The following is a 23,336-nucleotide window of genomic DNA, read 5'->3' on the forward strand; positions in this document are numbered from 1 at the left end:
CGAATACAAATTTGAACTTACTTATTATACAATCTTAATCACTATTGACTGTTACTTAAAATGCTAATTTGTAATTTTCTTTTAACTAAAGTACATGTTTATGTTTGCATATGTTGCTTATATATATATACATATTTCTATTGATTTCTTTTTTGATTTTTTTAATACATTGTGGGCTTTCGTGTACATGTACTTCTTGACTAGCTCATGGAATTGAAGCACTTTTGTATCCTGTTTTTTCTTAGGCTCATATAAATATGTACGAAAGTGTAGGAAATTAATAGCATTTGCTTAGTTTGTATCAGCAACCTTTTTTTTAAACTAATTAAGTTTAATTGCACCTTTCCTGTTTCAAACAATTTACTCAATCTTCAGCTTAAATTTAGTATCCCTTAAATTAGTTTTTGACTATCTAGGGGAAAATATTCATTAAAGTATATCTATGAAAAACAAGTTTGATTCCGTGAAAATAAGGACAGTTCTACAGAGAACATTTTATAAAGCAATATTGCACGTTTTTTTAACCTAATCTGAATTAAAATGATTGTTTATTAAAGCTTCACTGATCCGTGAAATTGATGATGATCTCTGATACTAATAGCATGACTTTTCCGCCGACAATTGATTTTCGAATTTTTTTTTCTTAGTTTACTCTATTAAATTGTTATTAAAGTCTTAGATTATGAGATACAAAATTTGTTTTCCTACATATTATATGTACAACATCAGTTTTACTGTAAATGTTATTCTTTCTTGACCAAGCCAAATACAAGTGGTTAAATTGTCGAAACAGTTTGTTGTGTAATCTAATAACAATACTAATTCAGTGTAGTTATAATAGACATGATTAATTTTATAGATATGATAAAGAGGTAAATTTCCAAATTCAATTTATGTACATCACCGGACTGGACGCATGTGCAGCCATAAATTGACTAGGCTGCAGCTAGGACATGCATTTCATTAGAATAAAATCGAAATATGTTTTAAGTATTGTTTTTTTGGTTTCAGATTTTGTTCATGTTTATAATACCCCTGATATATAGGCCCAAACAAGGACACAGATTTGCAAGGTCTTGCAATATATTTTCCGAAACAAGGACACACATTTGCAAGATCTTTCAATACATTTTCCCAAAAAAGGGATATATTGAAAGATCTTGCAAATAGGTGTCCCTAGTTTAGAACATATATTGAAAGATCTTGCAAATCCGTGTCCTTATTTGGGAACATATATTGCATACCTTTCATTCGTTGCGTTCGTTGATATAGTAGGGCATAGGTATAGTCAGGTTTTACTGACTTCCCCCTTATTTAATTTACTTTTAAATTTTGTACTTTTGTTTATATTTTTCTGGTTATTTTTTCATGTGGCAACCTGTTGATATTCTCATTAAGAAACTCGTAAATCATATGAATATGAACAAATTACGCAAAACAACATATGTTACAAATCGTTGTTACAAACCATGTGCATCCATATATCATTTAAATAAGATCTAAAATCTGAGAAGCTACATCATTTTCATAGCCAAAGGTTTGTTTGCATACATCGTGGTAAGTGTTCATATACTTTCTTATATATAGACGTTGCATACTGTATCATATCGGGTAAAATCTAGTTGTTGTTTTAAAGTCATATACATACTTTTACAACATTAATTTACACAGTGAAAGCTTGATCATTTTTTTTTATATTAAGACGTTACTAACATTAACCTCCTTCATAACTAATACTAGGACTTTGTGAGTCTTTGTTTACTCCTTGGTTTTGATTGTTATTGTCTTTTCATACTGATTATTCACGTTTACAGTTATATGACTGTAAAAAAATAATTGATAAAGAAAAAATCATATAGTGGTGCACTTCTGCTTTTGCTATGGCCCTTTGAAAGTACCCAATTTTGATGATTTTCCTATTTTTCATCAATTTGTACCTATTTTTTGGGCCATTATCAGGGAAAAAATCACAATTCAACAATTAATCTTTTGTCATCCTTTCAATAAGGATGAAGGGGACCAATCTGAATAAATTTGAATTAAAACAAAACTATAGATAAGTGTTAATATAAGAAAGTTTTATCATATTTTGAACCTTTTTTGTGTCAAATTTACCATGTTGTCAAATTTTGAAAGGAGTAGGTTCAGTAAGACCCCTTGTTGGCCCCAAAATATAGCAGTTTTACACAATTGTGAGAATGTAATCTTTTATCTATTTATTGGATAGTAGAATACTTCTGCTACATAAATGAGGACTGTTTTTGACAATACAATGCACGTATATCGGGTACTAGCATCATTAAGTCATGCTAAATCACTGAAATCGTCACAATTTTTAGCATTTTAGTTAAATTTTAGATGTTTTCCGTCTTAAATGAAAGTGGCCTCAGTCGTGTTCATTCATTATATTGAAATATAAGTTGTATTTGATGTGGCCTCAGTCGTGTTCATTCATTATATTGAAATATAAGTTGTATTTGATGATAAAACATAACATATATAAAGGTTGAGGATAAACACGGATGCGGCCACATTCATCTTTGACAAAAACTATCTGAAAAGTGACATTTTTTGGCATATTTGAAAGTTTTTAAATATTTAGGCTTGAATCGGAGCGTTTTAATGACTAAATCAGTTAAAATCTTTCACATAAACTAATCGAATCAGTTGAACTAGACACTTAAGTGTTTTAAAATTGTTCAAAATCTTTCGTTAGATGAACCTGAAATTTGAGACCAAAATCGGCCCTTACCGGACCTACTCCTTCGTGATTTTTCTCTGTTTTAAGTACATATTCCATATTTTTTCAACTTCTTTGTTATAAATGGTTGAAAAAATACATATTTAAGAAATTTGAAAAGAAAAAGGGATGCGGGATGTACATGTTTCGGGAAAATTCATTTTTTGTATCCCTCACCCATTTTCTCAAAAAAGAATCTAAAAGACTGACTTCATTGGAAATACAATTTTACAAATTGATTACTCAAAAACTGTCATTGGAAATACCCAATTTTTCACAGAGTTTAGTTTGATTATAACATTTTAAAATTAATTGAAATTTTCCACTTGTATCACATATTTTAGAAATAATTATAGAACGAGATTCCTCAACGAGACTGAAACGTCAGAAGAATACATCCTTTACAGTGTTCAATTTTTGTTTGGAATCCACTGTTACAAACCCTCATTCAAACCAATACAAAATTACAGCTATAATTTCGGATATTGCAAGTCACAGACTTTTCAAGCCAGTCCGCATTGGCAAAGATGAAAAAGAGAAAAGATCTTTCCTTAATATTTCCTTTGCCAACAAAGGTATCGATGGCGTCAACTTCGGCAATATCCTTCATCATAAATTAGTTCAATCGAAAATACCTCCTTATTTCAAAGACCAGTATGTACCAATCATTTCTTATACCTATACCAAACCTATTGCAACTAAAATTTTCAATTACAAACACGTTTTGCAGGATCTCGATATTGGCGACTTCAAGTCTAAACCTCCTGATTGCACTTGTGCTAGTTCCCAATATACATATAATCCTGCTGGCCACGTTATTACCGGTGACCTTAACCTTGTTAATAACACTTCTCTACGAAATGTGTTATCGAAAGGTCTAAAATATCGTGAGCCTAAATCCATCAATTGGAAATACAACTTTAAAAGTTTGATGGATTCAGCTGAGGATTATGCCAGGCAATGGGCTAAGCGCGAGAAGGAAGACGTAGACACTCTTTCCGAATGGATTAAGGCAGTGAGGTTGTTGATACAAATCAGAATTCAGAAACTGTATGGGTCTATCAATGCTCATGCTACGTCAATCTTTAACGACCCAATTGTTGCAAAACACCTATCCTACCTCCATGACAAATATGTTGTTGTCCCCGCAGATAAAGCCCCAAACAACATCGTTTTTGTGAGTAAAACTCATTACATTAACTGCTTGATAAACGAATTAGGTATTGACAATTCACTCGGAAACTCAACATATACCCTCACGACACTTACCAAAGACGAAATCCTGAATAATCATAGATCTGTTCTGTGTTCCTTTGGAATTTCAACCAAAGATGAAGAACTGGATCTGCCATCACTATATTGGATACCTAAACTACAAAAATGTCCTTACAAACAACGGTATATTGCTGGATCTTCCATGTGCTCCATGAAACCTCTTTCGAAATTACTAACATCTATTTTATCAGCAATCAAATACGGGCTTCAAAGTTTTTGTGAAACTGCCTATTCTAGAGGGGACGTGAATCAGATATTGATACTTAAAAATTCCAAAGATCTTTTAGAGTACATACAATCTAACTCTCTTTCATCTTGTAACAGTATTAAAACATTTGACTTTTCTACTATTTACATTAGTATTCCACATTTCAAACTAAAAGACAAATTGAAAGAGTTGGTATTGCTTTGCTTCGTAAAAAAAGAATGGCCAACGTAGATACAAGTATCTTGTCTTAGGGACGGATAAATCCTACTTTGTAAAGGATCACTCTGATTCGAACAACCAATTCTCTGAAACTGATATTATCAAGATGCTTGATTTCTTGATTGACAACATATTTGTTACGTTCGGAGGACGTGTTTTTCAACAGACTGTCGGCATTCCAATGGGAACAAACTGTGCCCTCTACTTGCCGATTTGTTTTTTTACTATTATGAGGCTGACTTTATGCAGGAACTTCTTAGGAAGACAGATAAGAAGTAAGCAATATCCTTTAACTATACTTTTCGCTACATAGATGATGTTCTTTCACTAAATAATTCAAAATTTGTTGACTATTTGGAACGCATCTATACAATGGAGCTAGAGATAAAGGATACTACAGATACAGTTAAGTCGGCCTCATATCTTGACTTACATCTAGAAATTGACAATGAGGGTCAGTTGAAAACAAATCTTTACGACAAAAGAGATGATTTCAGCTTTCCAATTGTGAACTTTCCATTTCTAAGTAGAAACATTTCAGCAGCACCTGCATACGGGGTATATATCTCCCAATTGATACGATATTCCCGTGTTTGCATTTCCTATCATGATTTTCTTGATAGAGGGTTTCTGCTCACAAGGAAGCTATCAAACCAAGAGTTCCAAATGGTGAAGTTGAAATCAACCCTTCGTAAATTTTTTGGACGCCATGACGAGTTGGTTGACCGTTATGGAATAACCGTTTCACAAATGATATCGCATATTTTCCTCACGTCGTAACTACAATCCCCTTCCCTTTCATGAATGTGACCCACTGAATTAGACTATTTACCGGATTTGTTATCACATAAGCAACACGACGAGTGTCACATGTGGAGCAGGATTTGCTTACCCTTCGATAGCACCTAAGATAACCCCTAGTTTTTTGGTGGGGTTCGTGTTGTTTATTCTTTAGTTTTCTATGTTTTGTCGTGTGTGCTGTTGTTTGTTTGCCCTTTTCATTTTTAGCCATGGCGTTGTCAGTTTGTTTTAGATTGATGAGTTTGACTGTCCCTTTGGTATCTTTCGTCCCTCTTTTATAGCAAAATTTCACTTGCATACCTTTCATTCGATGCGTTCGATTATATAGTAGGGCATAGGTATAGTCGGGTTTTACTGATCACTTCCCTTTTTTTTTAAATTTACTTTGAAATTCTGTACTTTTATTTGATATTTTTCAAGTTATTTTTACACCTGTCAACCTGTTGATATTCTCATTAAGAAACTCGTAAATCATATGAATATGAACAAATTACGCAAAACAACATATGTTACAAATCGTTGTTACAAACCATGTGCCTTCATATATCATTTGAATAAGATCTAACATCTGAGACGCCACATCATTTTCATAGCCAAAGGTGTGCTTTCATACATCGTGGTAAGTGTACATATACTTTCTAATATATAGACGTTGCATACTGTATCATATCGGGTAAAATCTAGTTGTTGTTTTAAAGTCATATACATACACTTACAACATTAATTTACACAGTGAAAGCTTGGTCATTTTTTTTTTATATTAAGACGTTACTAACATTAACCTTCTTCATAACTAATACTAGAACTTTGTGAGTCTTTGTTTACTCCTTGGTTTTGATTGCTATTGCCTTTTCATACTGATTATTCACGTTTGAAATATTGACCAGGATGGCGGGGTTCTAATCATAGTTTTGTCAAATATATAAAATTTCTAAGGATCGAATGTTGAAATATGAATAACTTAATTCTATAATGAACGTGTGTAACCAGTCTTATTCACTATCGATTTGATCATAGTTACACGGTACGTCCAAAATTCAAAGTGCAAAACATATATCTGGGTAATGCCGAATTCCACAATGCACCGAGAACGTGCTTCTTAGTAAACAACGACGGACCCAGCCGCCACTATTTCGCACCTAAGCGATTCTTGTTTGATAGTATGTCTTTTCATATATACATTTACCAGATTAAAACATCTGTAAATTACTGTAAACTTGGTTTGCAACATCCTTTATTTGGTTTGAATTCGAGAAACAATATATAAATTCTAATCAGAGTGTGTTTTGTCTTTAAAATATATATAACCTTGAAGGTATTGAGTATAACACATTAAGTCATATTTTTATACTGGTTCGTATTATGATTTATATTTATTTTTTTTTAAATATCAGAAAAGAGAACTATATTTGTTTCGAGATATTTGTGAATATGTTGTCAGTGATAAACAATGAAATAGAAACACAGATTTGATAGCATCCAGAAAGTATATTTTCTTAAACTTTACAGACCGGGCAGGTAAATATAAGAGCTTCAATTATACGATCGTTTTGAGCATTATGCTACAAATAGTTACCACATAATACAAACGACAAATAATTAATCAATAGCTCATTCCTTGTATGTTCGTACTAGACATATTTACTTTAGGGCTACAAACGAAAATTGTTTAATCAATTAATTACATGTATAAATGTAGATGTTCTAAATCATGTTATATGAATAATGTAAATATTATACTGTATTCCATATTAATACTGTAAATATTATACTGTATGCCATATTTATAAGATAAATATTCTACACGTTAAATAAAATATGTAAATGTTCCAGGACCATGTTTAACTGTTTGTACGCCACTCTGATTGCGCTCATCATATACCATGAGGCGGATGCAGGAAGTAAGCGACATTTTATATAGCCAGTCAGGTTTAGTTTGTAACCCGGATCAATCGATTTATGACTTTCAAACAGCGGTATACTACTGTTGCCTTTATTTATATGAATGAATAAACTGTCAAAAGGGATCACTGTAAATATAAATAACAAAATGATATTTAGATTTTTAATGGATAGAAAAAAACGGCCAAAGCTTTAAAAGAGGAACAAAAGATACCAGAGGGACAGTCAAACTAATAAATCGGAAATAATCTGACAACGCCATGGCAAAAATGAACAAGAAAAACAGACAGACAATAGTACACATACCACAACATAAAAAACTAAAGATTTAGTACCACGAACCACACCAAAAACAAGGGGTGATCTCAGGTGCTCCAGAAGGGAAAGAAGATCTTGCTCCACATGTGTCAGCCGTCGTGTTGTTCATGTTAAAACAAATCAGATAAATAGTCTGATTAGTCTAAGATGCATGATTTTTTTTATTAGTTGTTAGTGGCTTCGAACTAGCTGTCAGATAACTGCAAGAACTCTCAGATCTGTTCCTAGTGTATTTTTGTTGTCCAGATGTACAAGTACCCGGCCACGTCCACTTGTATTTTTGTCAATCTGATGAGTTAAACCTTTTCCCACTGATTTCGTTTTAATGTTTTACTGGTATACAACTGTCCCATGTCAAGGGGAATTTGGATCCCGCTAACATGTTTTAGTCCATCTACATTATTTATGTATATGCCTGTCCAAAGTCTGGAGCCAGTAATTCAGTGGTTGTCGTTTGTTTATATGTAACATAATTGCTTTTTGTTCATTTTTTATATAAATATAGCTGTTAGTTTTCACGTTTAAATTGCTTTACATTGTCATATCGGAAACCTTTTATCGCTGGATATGCGGTATAGCCTTTGCTCATTGTTGACGGCCGTACAGTGACCTTAAGATAGTTGTTAATGTCTGTGTCATTTTGGTCTCTTGTGGACAGTTGTCTCATTGGCAATCATACCACATCTCCTTTTTTATAATTCTGTAGGTCATATTAGCTATAGGGGATTCTAGTTACGACGTTAGAAACATATCCGATATCATTTGTGAAACGGTTAGTCCATAACGGTCAACCAACTCGTGATGGCGTCCGTAAAATTTACGAAGGGATGATTTCAACTGTACCATTTGGAACTATTGGTTTAATAGCTTTCTACCGGGTGCTTTCGAAAATAAGGCTGTTCCTGCTTAAAACTACGTGATCCTAATGAATGTAACCCGATGCTCAAGTGCATTGTTGATTGTGTTGAATTCACGATATGTATGTGGTAAATATATCACACGAAAGCAAACCATAATGTTTAAGTTCATTTTCAATGCCGTTATCATTTTAATTTTGATCTAGGAATTGGACTGTCCCTTTGGTATCTTTCGCCCCTCTTTTAAAAATAATTAATGCAAAGAATTGCAGTCGAATATTTGTCAGACTAAATATATTTCAAATAATTTTCATTTAAATGCTTGTAATGGAGTTATATCATTTTGATTTATTTAAAGAATATAATGAATTTACACTATCAAATTTGAATGAAATAGTTAATCAATTTTCTTCATCTCTTTTGATTGAAAAAGATAAAGTTTAATTTAAGTATCAATTTAGAAACAATTGTATTCCCGTTATCCTTGCCACATTTAACCTAATCTTTTAATAACACATTAATTACTGTTCAAATTTCCAAAGATGCAGATGTAGAGAAATTTTAAAACAAAAGATCTTAAATTTTTAGAGCTTACTCGTCAATGTATAGCCTCACAGGGCAGATGCGGCCAAACAAAAGATTCCACTTGTGAGAGTAGTTTTGGTTCAGGATGGAAAGAGTCAGGCAAATGCTGTAACAGAAAGCCGTGTTGCGTATGTAAGTATACAACCAGTCTTCGTGAACTTACATACTTTTTTGCATTTTATTGCGTAAATATAAGCTAGATCATTTAAAAGGTGAACTTAGCTATAATAAGCAGAAAAATATTTTGTCCTACTTCAATGTTCCGTCGAGTGTATTAATTTTACTAATTCTATAAAGATGCAATATATCTGTATTATATATCTAACAACTCCAGATTTAAATGATGACGAAAGGAACAAGGCCCCTCGAAAAGTGAATTATTTCATTCAGTCTAGGTGAGCGAGTTGTATAGAACAGTGGACACAGTGCATTCGGTGTTGTCTCGATATCAAAAATAGCATGACTTCAAATCCCTGCAAGGTGATAACAAACATTTCCTTCTGCAAATTTACAGGTGTTTTTCTTAAATCCTGAAACTTTGTTAAAAGTAAATTGGTTCACAAGACTGTTGTAAATATTAAGAGCATTTTTATGTAAAACAGATTTGTATTTTGGTTCATTTAATATGGGCCTTTTGTTTATCTATTGAAATAATAAAAAAAAATCGGTGTGTCTATCAAAAGGATAGAAATCTCCAAAACTGTTTGAAGTGTTGACCCCTTATATCTCTGAAAGTATCACATAAAGGTATTTTCAGAGGCGGATTAAGGGGGGCCCGTGTCCCCGCCTTTTGGGGAAAAAAATTGGTTGCTTATATAGGGATTCATTGAAGCGTGACTAGAGCTGGTCCCCTCTTAGGTCAGTCAGTGGGCCCCCATTTATGAAAATTTTTGGATCCACCACTGATTTCTTTATTACATATTTGAATTGCTTAGATTAAAATTCATCAAAGGATCGACACGTTATCGTATGCCCTCATGCGTTTGAATTCATCATTGATACCAGAATTAGAATTTTTACTCAAGACTCGACGTTTGGCTATACAATACAATACGAGCTGCTACAAATCAATCTACTGAACATATACATGTAGATGTGTTAGACCATGCTCACACCAAACGCTATGTATAGTAAACATGTTTACATTTATACAATTAGTTTAATGTACTATTCACGTTATATTTGTTCACATCTATACACTAAGCTTTGTTTAAATACCTGTACACAAGATTAGTTCACATCTATACACCTTGTTTAATTATCTGTACATCAGATGTGTTCACATCTATACACCTTGTTTAATTACCTGTACATAAGATTTGTTCACATCTCCACAACTTGTTTAATTACCTGTACATAAGATTTGCTCACATCTATACAACTTGTTCGAAAAGAATTCTGACAATAACCCAACTTCCAACCACTTCATTTTTTGAAGTTAAGAGGTTGCTCCTTTATAAAAACCATTTTGATAATTTGCAGGAGTTTTAAGATATTAAATATGTCTTGATTACGTATCAGAAAACGTATTTTACATCAGCGTGCTTACAGATGAAGAAAAGGAAATGTTCTGAATGTTGAGTTGTGTGTACACTTAACCCACACAACCTCTACCTTTATTATCGACTGCATATAGACAAAACATGAGTTAAACTATATGTTAACATTGTTATCAATGGAAGCGTACTTTTGTTTAGTTTTCGTGTGAGTTATACTAACACAACACCACCAAGTATAGGTCAATGTGAACACGGCTTTATACATTGATTCATTTAAGAAAACTCAAATACAAAAGCTTGTCTGTTTTGTACCATTGATAACTTATCAATTTTCTAGCAGTTGCAGACTTGTTGTAGAGATTTGTTAGTCCGAGAAAAATAACATATTAAATAAATTTCTAATGCACTAAATTGATTTTTATACGATACAGCCCATATATCGATATGCCTCCCCCAGTTTAGCAATTTCTTTTGACATTTGAAAACAAGACCAACGAAGGAAGAAAGAAACATTTAGAGTGAGGTGCTCATTTTCGCCGGGGACACAATTTCGCCGTTAAAGGATTTTGAGGTGTAAAAACTTCGAAGGATGGCTGAAATGGAAGAAATGTACCCGTAAATTATATTTTTATAACAAATATAATATTTTTTTAAACTGAGACAAAATTGCGGCTCCTACCGAAAATGACCGAAAAACGGACAACGATTTTCGGACAATTTCCTGAATAAAAAACACGATTTCAAAGAAGTATTTCTAAGTAAATATTTGACTGAATGCCCTAATTTTGAATTCTTTATACCTTTGAAATGTCTGCTATTCATCTATAATGTAATTGATTTGATAAAAATTGTTAAAAGCTGCGGTTATTTGGTTTTAAATAGATGTGTAAAAACGGCGAATATGTGTCCCCCATTGACAAAACATCCGGAAATTTCAAACACCCTTTAATCTAACTTTTCAGATGATTTTCTTAAAACAAACCGGTTTTCAAGCTTAAGCATATTTTGCATGTGAAGTTATCTTCATATAGAAATATCAGTATACTTCAAAAACATTTAGACCTGAACATAAACTGTAGAAAACATGGAAAGATGCGGCGAAAATGAGCACCCCACTCTACCATCATTCATCTATTTTGTATTTTTTGATTTTTTTTTCTTAAACAACAGCTCAGTGTATTCCAATCGACAGTCTAAAAAATGGTTCTGTAACAGTAACAAGAAGTAATGATGGCTTAACGGCACATTTTGCATGTGATGCAGGATTTGTACTTGCTGGAAACGAATCTCTCTCATGTAAATCATCAGTAAAGCATTGGGATATTCTACAATGTGGTAAGAACAATTACTAACATCTATTTCCTAAGTTGAGACGAGGTGTGTCAGTGTGACGTCAGAACTCGTCCCATATCAAAAGGTTGATATTTTTCCATCCATTGATGCACTATTTCGTTGGGCCTCTCTGCCGACAGACATCATTGGATCTATGTGAATCGGCCCTTTTTCATTTTGTTTATCTTTGCATTTATGTACATTTGTACGTTTCCCCATTTTTATAGTTACCCATTTAATACTCGAGCTCTTATGTCCCTAAGCCCACGTCAGAATATTCAAGGACTACTGTTTCCTTTGATTATTGTGTTATATGTAGCAAATAGAAAGTATCATGGATAATCTATATCAACAATATACTAGTTTTGTAACATTGATTATTGGTTAAGACGTAAACACGAGATCATTTTGACAATTAAGTGGGAAGATATTCGGATAATAAATGAGATGAACCAGAAAGACACGTCAGCGCTGCTGTACTTTATCTGGCCTTTTTAACCTTTTTAATCGAGCGTCTGATGCAAATACAAAGCTTCAAATATTGGCATTTATCATGAGTTTATGAACTTGTAACATAAGAATGGAGCCCGAACACACGAATAATAGCTAACAAATGGTGCCAGGTTTAGAATTTAATGCGCCAGACGCCCGTTTCCCACACAAGACTAACCAGTCACGCTCTGATAACAAAAGTTCGAAAGCCAGAAAAAAACTAACAAAGTTGAAGAGCATATAGTACAAAGGATCATCATTGATGACATCAAGAAATTTGTACGAAATAATGATTTTACTTCGGAATAATACGCAAAACATAAATTTTACAAGTATTCCGAAACGGCATATTCAAGACGTGGTGTTAATCAGATGTGGATATTTAACAAATTCAAAATAGTTATTGGTGAATTTACAATCTCAATCATTAAAACATTGTACCAACATTAAAATTCTACTCTTTATACCAATATTCCACATACTAAACTTAAAGGTCGACTGAAAGACCTCGTCAGCTTATGTTCCTTTAACAAAAAAGGCACTAGACGTTTTAATATCTAGTTATAGGCAGGAATGCAGATTACTTTGCGGAAAATCATACAGAGTCAAGCAAAAAATACACCAAAGAGGATATCACTGCCACGTTGGACTTTTTGTTAGACAACATTTTTGTTGAATATGTAGGGGTGGTCTTCCAACAGACTATTGGAATCCCAATGGATACCAATGGCGCTCTTCTACTTTCAGATTTGTTTTTGTATTCAGAATTTATCAAAGAGCTTTTACAGAAAGGAGAAAAGAAATTTGCCTAGTCTTTTAATTTCACCTTTCGGTATATTGATGATGCACTTTTCTAAATAATAATAGATTCAGTGATCACTTACATTTAATATATATCAGTTAACTTGATATTAAAGATACTACCGACACAGATAAATCTGCTTCATATTTAGACCTTTTTCTCAAATGACTATTGATGGTAGGTAAAATACCAAAATTTACGACAAACGCGATGATTTTAATTTTCCTATAGTCATCTTTCCATTTTTGTGTAGCAACATCCAAGCGGCACCAGCATATGGAGTATATGTGTCTCAATTAAAACGTCACTATAGAGCTTGCTCAAAGTACGTTCATTTTGTTGAACGAAGAATACTGCTTTCTCAAAAGGGCTATGCATCAATCAAATTAAGGTCATCACGCAAGACATTTTACGGTCGCCATCATGAGCTGATTAGCCATTATGACAAAAGTGGGTCATATATGAAATCCTTCCTCATAATACCCTTCCATCATTACCGAAGTGAACGAAGAAATAACACGACGGGTGACATATACGGTGCAGGAAATAGTTGCACTTCCGGAACATCTGCAGGGATCTCCATGGATGAAAATTGAACCATGGAGGAAATTTCACCATCACAAACCGTTCGTGCGCCGTACAGTGAAGCGTGATCGAAAGTATACCATCCCTCCACATAAGGATTGGTGAACATGCTAACTTATTGCTTATTTAAATTATATTTATTTGAATTTTCATTGTAAATAGAAGTATAACTTCAAAGGCCAAGCCTTCATGCCCCCAACTTTAGTCGAGAATGACCAAAAGCTGTCATGAAGGTCCACATGTAGTTTTCTTGCTATTTTGGTAATTGTTATGGGGGTTAAAAATCATGTAGAGCTTATTTTTTAAAATTCAGAAGTCATGAACCCATTACCGCATTACCGGTATGGCTGATTTGCAGCAACAACAAAACGATTCGTACGGGTTATGTAAAATGTTAAAGAGATTTGTAAAGCAAACGTTGACAAATTAAAAGGTTTTTAATGATTTTATCCATCTTATCTAGCAAATTGATGCTATGCAACATGCATCTTTCGAGTCTGAATAGAAACCGGAAATGCGGATGTATCAATTTGATTGTAAACTACGAAATGAATTCGGAATTACGATACGACATTTCTTTACAGGAAATAAAAGTTTTAACTTTTTAACTTTTAAAGTTATTTTATATTATCGTTCCAATACAGCTGTACTCGAGTTATTTGCAATGAAATAATAATAACTGTTTTACGTCTTATTTTGTACTTCTCAAAAAAGGGGGGATGTCGATTGCGTAAGTCAAAATAAAAGCACGTGTTCAACTTTTTAAACTGTTTTCTTTGTAACTGGGATTATTAATTTATTTATTCAATCTAAATTATCATAGAATTTGAGGAAACTTAGTTGAATAATTCGACAAATGAATCGTTTATCTTCAGATTGTATTCTCCTGTCTGGTTTGTTGATCTACCTGTACAAGCTCAGGTACAAGTGATTATCGATCTCTTAATCCGGATATCCCTCAAGTGTTAGAACTGTATTGGATTATAATATAAAAAAGCCTGAGGGTTATGCAATTACATGCATTTGATTATAATTGCTAAAAAAATGGCGTCGGGCTATTAAAACAATAACAGTTTTGAACGATGGCGGAAGACAATTTAACGATGGCGCAGGTCATTTGACGATGGCGCAAGACATTTGAACAATGGCGCAGGTCATTTGACGATGGCGCAAGACATTTGAACGATGGCGGAGCCCCATCGTTAAACAGGCCATGGAGATCCCTGATCTGATATCATACCCGGTTTTATTGGATTTCGTGTTGTTTTTTATTTATTATTTGTAACTGTTGGTGTAAATGTCTTTTGGTTTTGTGAGTCTTGGTATACTCCTTGGTTTTGATTGTTATTGTCTTTTAAAAACCACAGTCATTGTGTCTGAACATAAAGACAGGAAATAATAATTTTGATATCTTTATACTTTTAGTAAAAAGGGCATGTCCTGACACGGTGGCCTACTTTCGTGGGTATAAGTACACGTTCGATTGTTCAGAGGTTTCTCGATATGTTGCGCATGTAAGCAATTTAATATATTGAAATACTATTTGATCGTTTTAACCATTACATGTTTTAATTTTCTATTACTTAATTCTTTATTAATTATAATTAATACAATAGCAATAAATTTATGAATTTGCATTATCAGTAAAATTATAAGGCTGGAAAATTAAAATCTAGCAGGAAAATTACGCTCCGTGATTTCAATGATAACTCGTTTCTGGAAACAGTATATCTGGATATCTCTCAAAATGAATGTTCCCTTGTTATTTGTTTCACACTAAATTAGTTTTCATTAAGATATTTTGAAATCAACCAAATATCATTGAGGAATATAACAGAAACAACACAGATTCTACACGAAAAATAAACGATGATGAAAATTAATGCGACATTTTAAAACACATCTGCCATTTCTAAAATCTCGCAAAATCCCCTTTTTAAATCGATGATGGACGTATTTGCAATAACACTAAAATGTTTTAAGTAAAATTTTCCGCCAGATATGTGTTTTAATATTCTGAATCGAGTTGTTAAGTATTACTTACGGAATTTGTGAATTTAAAGAATAATTAGATATGGTGTCGGTAGATTTAAAATTGAGTCAACGGGGGAATAAGGAGCACAATAAACGTTTTTTAGCGAATCTCCAGAGAGATATTCAAACAAAAATAAAACTGTCAGCACCAACATTTAAAAAAGATAAAAACGGGTCAGGTTAATCAGCACCAAAGTCACGTGATGTTTATTTAGTTGGATATGACTTACTAATGTACTCTTCGTACTTTATTTTCAACAAATCCGATTCACTGACGATTATCTTGTGTACAGAATGAAAACCATAGTTGTTTTATTGTTGTAGGATAAGTGCAGGTCTAAAGGTGGACATTTGACCAGTATTGAAAGTGAAGACGAAAACGATTTTATATTAGTTGTAGCTACACTAATAGATCTGCCCAATGCCTTGAAAAGACGTAATAAGTGTTAGCTAATGTGTCTGATTATTTTGTTCACGTATCGTTGTCAATATAATGTAATGTCATGAGACGGTCAAACAAATGAGAGGTTAAGCTAGCTGTACCACCACTTTTACTCATACATTAGAAAATGTATCTTGTAATGACGTACAAACACAAGTAAAATGATATTTCATGACAGTTCTTGTCCATTCGTTTTTGATGCGTATTGTTAATTGATTTTGTCATGTGATTATGGACTATCCGAATTGATTTTCCTCTAAGTTCAGTATTTTTGTGATTTTACTTTTCACAGAAACTTAACCGCACAAAATTAAATAGTCCTAAATATAATTACAACATGCAAATGAATACAAATAATAAACACACTTAAGGAGTTATTTAGTATATATTGAAACAAATCAGCAAAATGTTTCATCACAGTTACATGTACTACTATAGACTCTATCTCTGCGGTCAAGATCTGGGACGTTGCTTAGAACATCATTTGTTCTCATATTGAAATAATCTAACCTTTAACGTGTTTAAACTTTTTATTATCTAATATTGTATTGCATATCATTAATAACAAAAATACGATGTATGGCTCACTCTATATTTTCTTCTTTAAATATTGCACAAATTGCAGATTAATACTGATATGCCACTTCCGGAAAATCAAACACATTAAGTTCCGGTAAAACTGACCACACCTTCTATATACGCAAATTACATAAAAAAGGGACGAAAGATACCCCAATGCCAGAGAAAAACATAATAAGTGTTAGGTAATGTGTCTGATTATTTTGTTCACGTATCGTTGTCAATATAATGTAAAAGTCTGAAATATGACAGTTTTTATCAATTCATTCAAATGTGTATGAGCTTTTGATTTGGGAAATAGCCTAAGGATTTTCCTTTTATGATTTCTAGCTCACCTGGCCTAAAAGGCCATGTGAGCTTTTCTCATCACTTGGCGTCCGTCGTCGTCGTCGTCGTCTGTCGTCGTTAACAATTTTTCAAACATCTTCTCCTCTGAAACTACTGAATGGATTTGAATGAAACTTAGCATGATTGTTCCTTAGATTATCCTGCACAAAGTGTGTGCTTCGATTTTTGATCCGTCAAAAAACATGGCCACCGTTACTTAAAAATAGAACATAGGGGTCAAATGCAGTTTTTGGCTTATATCTCAAAAACGAAAGCATTTAGAGCAAATCTGACAAGGGGTAAACATGTTCATTAGGTCAAGATCTATCAGCCCTGACATTTCAGATGAATCAAACAAACCATTGTTGGGTTGCTGCCACTTAATTGGCAATTTTAAGGAAATTTTGCAGTATTTGGTCATTATCTTGAATATTATTATAGATAAAGATAAACTGTAAACAGCAAAAATGATCAGCAAAGTAAGATCTACAAATAAGTTAAATGACCAAAATTGTCAATTGACCCCTTAAGGGGTTATTGTCCTTTAATGATAATTTTTCACAATTTGTTCACCATATTTGCTAACTTTAAAAAATCTTCTCCTCTGAAACTACTGAATGGATTTAGATGAAACTTAGCATGATTGTTTCTTAGATTATCCTGCACAAAGTGTGTGCTTCGATTTTTGATGCGTCGAAAAACATGGCCGCCGTTACTTAAAATAGAACATAGGGGTCAAATGCAGTTTTTGGCTTATATCTCAAAAACGAAAGCATTTAGAGCAAATCTGACATGGGGTAAACATGTTCATTAGGTCAAGATCTATCAGCCCTGACATTTTCAGATGAATCAAACAAACCATTGTTGGGTTGCTGCCACTTAATTGGCAATTTTAAGGAAAGTTTGCAGTATTTGGTCATTATCTTGAATATTATTATAGATAAAGATAAACTGTAAACAGCAAAAATGATCAGCAAAGTAAGATCTACAAATAAGTTAAATGACCAAAATTGTCAATTGACCCCTTAAGGGGTTATTGTCCTTTAATGATAATTTTTCACAATTTGTTCACCATATTTGCTAACTTTAAAAAATCTTCTCCTCTGAAACTACTGAATGGATTTGGATGAAACTTAGCATGATTGTTTCTTAGATTATCCTGCACAAAGTGTGTGCTTCGATTTTTGATGCGTCAAAAAACATGGCCGCCGTTACTTAAAATAGAACATAGGGGTCAAATGCAGTTTTTGGCTTATATCTCAAAAACGAAAGCATTTAGAGCAAATCTGACATGGGGTAAAAATGTTCATTAGGGTAATATCTATCAGCCCTGAAATTTTCAGATGAATCAAACAACCCATTGTTGGGTTGCTGGCACTTAATTGGCAATTTTAAGGAAATTTTGCAGTATTTGGTCATTATCTTGAATATTATTATAGATACAGATAAACTGTAAACAGCAAAAATGATCAGCAAAGTAAGATCTACAAATAAGTTAATATGACCAAAATTATCAATTGACCCCTTAAGGGGTTATTGTTCTTTAATGACAATTTTTCACAATTTGTTCATCATATTTGCTAACTTTAAAAAATCTTCTCCTCTAAAACTGCTCAACCAAACTTCAACTGAATGATCAGTAGGGTGTATTAAATAAAGTTTGTGCTTTATTTTTTATTTCGTCAAAAAACATGGCCGTCATGGCTAAAAATAGAACACAGGGTAAAATGCAGTTTTTGGCTTATATCTCAAAAACTCCAGCATTTAGAGCAAATAAGACAAGAAGTTAAAGTATTTATTAGGTCAAGGTCTACCTGTCCTGAAATTTTCAGCCGAATTGGGTTACTGGTTTTTCTGGTATAATGCCCCTGAATTGATGATTTTAAAGAAATTTTGCAGTTTTTGGTTATTATCTTGAATATTATTATAGATACAGATAAACTGTTAATAGCAAAAATGTTAAGCAAAGTAAGATCTACAAATAAGTCAATTTGACCAAAATTGTCAATTGACCCCTTAAGGAGTTATTACCCTTTAAAGACTTTTTTTCACAATTTGTTCATCATGTTGACTTACTTTAAAAAATCTTCTCCTTTGAAACTGCTGTATCAATTTCAGCCAAACTTAGGCTAAATGAGTTTCAGAGTATCTAGTATAAATTTTATATTTCATTTCCTTGTATGTCAAGAAACATAGCTCCTATGGCTAAAATAGAACATAGGAGAAAATGATTTTTTTTTTGCTTTTGAAGAAAATAGGACAATTCAAAGAACATTTAAATAAATTGAAAAGCCAAATAATCGTTGCTGAGAGATTTAACCAAAAAAATTAGGGTGAGCGATTCAGGCTCTTGAGAGCCTCTTGTTTAAATCTTCTTACACTAAGGTGTACTAGTTGTTGTCACACCTTTTGTGTATGATATGAAAATGCGTGAATCCATATAAATAGATCCATATATGTATGTATATAACCATACAGAATATCATAAACATTCAATTATAAATGATAATGATATGTGTGTGTTATCATAAAAAAAACATTTTATGTCTGTAGATATACATTGTCATTGAGTAAATTAACGAGAATTCGAATTGCATGGTGTAAATTAGAAATCGTTGAAATTGAATGCATATCGTAACTGTGCTCTTAATTAAATCATACTATTAATTTTTCAAAAGAAATGCATGCAATTTGTAGCTCTGATGCTTGGTTTTGTTTTACAATTTAACCCACCATATGTATTTATCATATTGGAACTTTTATTTCAAGTTGTATACTGGATTGGGCTAATGTATGATGACAATGACCAGTCATATAAGTGGGATTCTGGTGTACCTTTTAACTACAGTGATTGGTCACAAGATCCCCAATATCCGCTGCAACCTGATAAACTAGATAGCCGAGGTGAGCAAGGCCACAACGTTAAGTGTGTTGCGCTAGACCATAGATATTCTAATAAATGGCAGGACGAAAGGTGCTCATTTTATGGGAAATATATCTGCAAAACTAAGTAAGTAGCGTTGCACCAACATTTAAGTTGTTAAAAACATAATTGTTTCATATCTATGAATGATAATGCGATAGGAACGAAAAAAGATTCGGGCATTATTCCATAAGACAAGGTATACAAAGAGTTAAGTTAAATTCTCGCAATTCGTGTGTTTTTTTTTTTTTTTTTTTAAACTGTATTAAAAGCATATCTGAATAAGTCTCTTTTCATTAAAAAATGAAACAATTAAATATTCAAAACCCGTATTAACGAGGTATTTTATTTTCTTTAAATGCTCTAATTTTCAATTGTTATAAATGTAAACAACCGTAGTTTGAACGGTAACCAATAATGGTGTACTTTAACAAATTGTGACTTGGATTGAGATTTGTCTCATGGGCACCCATACCAGATTTCCTTATATCTATTTGTGTGTCTTATATGTTCCTGGCCGAATTGACCGGACGATACATCGTTATAAGGCTCCATTTATTTTTTCATATATGTCAAAAAGAGATATCAACGGTGAGGTATTGCTAACATCAACAGGTTAACTTATCCAAAAATGGTTTGCTACCTAAAACTAAATTCAAACATTATATATAATATTTAATATTCTTCATTTTATAGATTGACCTGATTATTGCCAGTTTTGTGAGAGCGATTTGAATTATCTGAGGGAGACATGCTATTTAATAACTTAGGAGCCAAACATGGAATATATTGCATTTCTAATAAAATATTGAGAGACTAAATACAAAACATTTTTTGGTTTATAGTTCTTGGTGATATTTATATAATAAATTCTATCGATATCGATACATGAAGAACCGTAAAATTTGAAAGTCATGGATGACTAAATATGTTAGTATGTATGGGAAAATATAACAAGACAACAATGACCATACATATGCTAAAGAGAAGAAGCAAAGATAATCCAAATTTCTGAATCAAACTTTATGTCATCACCTGGCCATTATAAAGTAATAAGTTATTGTTCGTATGTTGTGCTGTGAAACCATTGACCCGCTACTTTTCTATGTGTGCAAGAACCAAGTCAGTAGCCTTTCAAATCAATGGTTGTCGTTAATTGCTTTATAACATTTCTTGGATTTGTTTCGTTGTTTGGTAAATCAATCAGGTCGTTACTTTTCTTGTTAGTTTTTTTTTTCACATGATGTTTTCGGTCCTATATGTGTAAACTTCTATTTATTTACTCTCTTATAAACTTTGTCTCATTGGCAAATATTCCTCACCTTCTTATCCAATATATGTCATGTCAGTTCATGTACCGGATGTTGATAAGTGGTATAAAGATAACCTCGAGATCTAACAGTCCAACAGCAGGGGTATCGACCCAGTGCTCGTATCAAAATAACACTTTCGATACATAAATATCGTGTTCCTTATATGGTGCTTGTCAGATAAATCTCAACCAGGAACACTAAAATCATAACTGACAACTATTACTAATGTTATTTCAACTGATCGGGCAGAGCTTATGTTTTAATTTGCATAAGGACAGTCTATTTGAAGATGTGTGTGATAGGGATGATTGTCGTTATAATTTTAATTGAATTATACTCACCCATCAGTGGCACCGACGCATATATAAACGAACTGAGTGTATGATATGGGACGAATAACTGGACACTTCATTGATGAGTTTATCCCAAAACCCCTGTCTATTGATGGACTAAATTCTTAAATACGCGAACTTCTTAAACTCCGTCCAATGAGACAACTTTCCATAATAATAAATTGATTCCCACGAAAATAAATGAATCCGCAGTACCTAAAATAAAAAGGCAAATTCATCTAAAGCCAACTCTGCCTGAGGAAGTTGAAAGCTCAATACTTTCTTAATATTTTCTAAATTCATAAACGGACAACTTATGTACAGTTTGTTAAACCAAGTCAGTACCGAAATACTGACTACTGGGCAGATAATACCCTCGGGGACTGATAGTCCACCAGCAGAGGTATCGACTCGGTGATGTAAGAAATTGAAAACAAACGTTTAATAATTCCTTGCGTCCGAAGCGCTTTTCTGGATTTACTTTCATTAGGAACGATCAAAGCAAAACATTTGAAATCCGAAGATGTTTAAGTACCGAAACCGTTGAAGAGCTATATTTGTCAAAAATACCTAAATCATATAGCTATATTCATCTAAAGCCAACTTTCCTTCAGGGAATTAAAACCTTAGTTTCTTAATAATTTATAAATTTATAAACGGACAATTTTAGTAAAGTTTGTTAAATCATGTCAGTACCGAAAAACTGACTACTGGGCTAATAATACCCTCGGGGACTGATAGTCTACCAGCAGAGGTAGAGACCAAGTGATGTAAAAAATTGAATACAACAGTGGTACTAGTTTCTTGCTTCCGAAGCGTTTTTCTGTCAAATGTCAAATTAACAAGAAATTACGATTTAAGAGTACTCGCAATTTCTGACAGCTAGATAAAAACCAACAACAATCAATAATAGAATCCATGCACCAGAGAAGGACTAAAATCAACTAAAACACTTTCAATGATTTAGTATTTAAACGTCATGAACAGTCCTAGAAGACATGACTTTTGCAATGCCAAAATAAATGTATCCACATGAAGTAGGATAGTTAGAATCACTATATAGTGATTTCGGCGATTTTAGTACAAGATTATTTTATTAACAACATAATAATATTTATTATTCTAATCTTGCTTGTTACAAATTTCACCAAGAGTCCAAGCTTCTCTTGATTTACCCTGTTACACTCCACTGGTTATCCATGGAAATAAACAGCTGATCTAACTTATTGACTTATAAAAAATAATATAAAGGATGTATAATTGTCTTATGCAGAGATTTATCAATGCTAACATTTATTTTTAATTGACAATAACGTTGGACATCCTGATTGATATGCATCTATACGTTTATTAAATTCATTTTCAAAAATACTAAAGACATCAACAGTTTTTGTTCTCTGCTCGGATACATAGTATGACTTATAAATAGAAAAAACTTAATACTGTTAGTATATAATTCAAAAAGCAATATTTACTATCTGTGATTTTATATCCAAATACCAGATGTTGCAATTTAATATCAAAATCTATTTTACTTCTTTTAAAGAGTTCATAGATTTTTTGCAAATATTTATTTTAATATCTACACTTTAGAAAATAGTGAGCATAATCTTCTTCTTGCTTACAAAAATTTCACCTATCTGTCTTAGCTACTTTCCACTGCAATAACAGTTTTTTTATTAAGATTTCTTGTATTTGTAGGATTCTAAGCCATCTGTTTATCCCTATTGACGAGTTATATAATTAGTTATCAAAAGTACCAGGATTATAA

At 32.6% G+C, this 23,336-nt stretch overlaps 1 protein-coding gene across 4 annotated transcripts; it reads left to right on the forward strand.

The window, feature by feature from the left end:
* Positions 1-1,460: 1,460 nt before the first annotated feature.
* LOC139529728 (brevican core protein-like) lies at positions 1,461-20,750 on the forward strand. Of its 4 annotated transcripts, none has more exons than XM_071325590.1 (8): positions 1,461-1,557; positions 7,077-7,144; positions 8,909-9,037; positions 11,575-11,739; positions 15,041-15,129; positions 15,974-16,085; positions 19,767-20,007; positions 20,617-20,750. In XM_071325590.1, exons 2-8 carry the CDS (start codon positions 7,081-7,083, stop codon positions 20,624-20,626), a joined length of 810 nt encoding a protein of 269 aa, XP_071181691.1. In that variant the 5' UTR covers positions 1,461-1,557; positions 7,077-7,080; the 3' UTR covers positions 20,627-20,750. The 4 variants fall into 4 exon arrangements, with proteins under 4 accessions (XP_071181691.1, XP_071181694.1, XP_071181692.1 ...); XM_071325593.1 differs by having other exon boundaries at positions 19,767-19,901; XM_071325591.1 differs by lacking the exon at positions 1,461-1,557 and adding an exon at positions 5,762-5,862.
* Positions 20,751-23,336: the final 2,586 nt, after the last annotated feature.

The sequence above is a fragment of the Mytilus edulis genome, chromosome 7 (genome assembly GCF_963676685.1).
Source record: "Mytilus edulis chromosome 7, xbMytEdul2.2, whole genome shotgun sequence".
Taxonomy (NCBI): Eukaryota; Metazoa; Mollusca; class Bivalvia; order Mytilida; family Mytilidae; genus Mytilus; species Mytilus edulis.

Bases quoted from the DNA above. Each gene is read 5' to 3' on its own strand.
- LOC139529728 (XM_071325590.1), top strand. From the start codon at position 7,081: ATGTTTAACTGTTTGTACGCCACTCTGATTGCGCTCATCATATACCAT. The intron at 11,740-15,040 runs GTAAGAACAATT...TTATACTTTTAG, and splicing joins TTGGGATATTCTACAATGTG to TAAAAAGGGCATGTCCTGAC. The intron at 15,130-15,973 runs GTAAGCAATTTA...TTATTGTTGTAG, and splicing joins TTTCTCGATATGTTGCGCAT to GATAAGTGCAGGTCTAAAGG.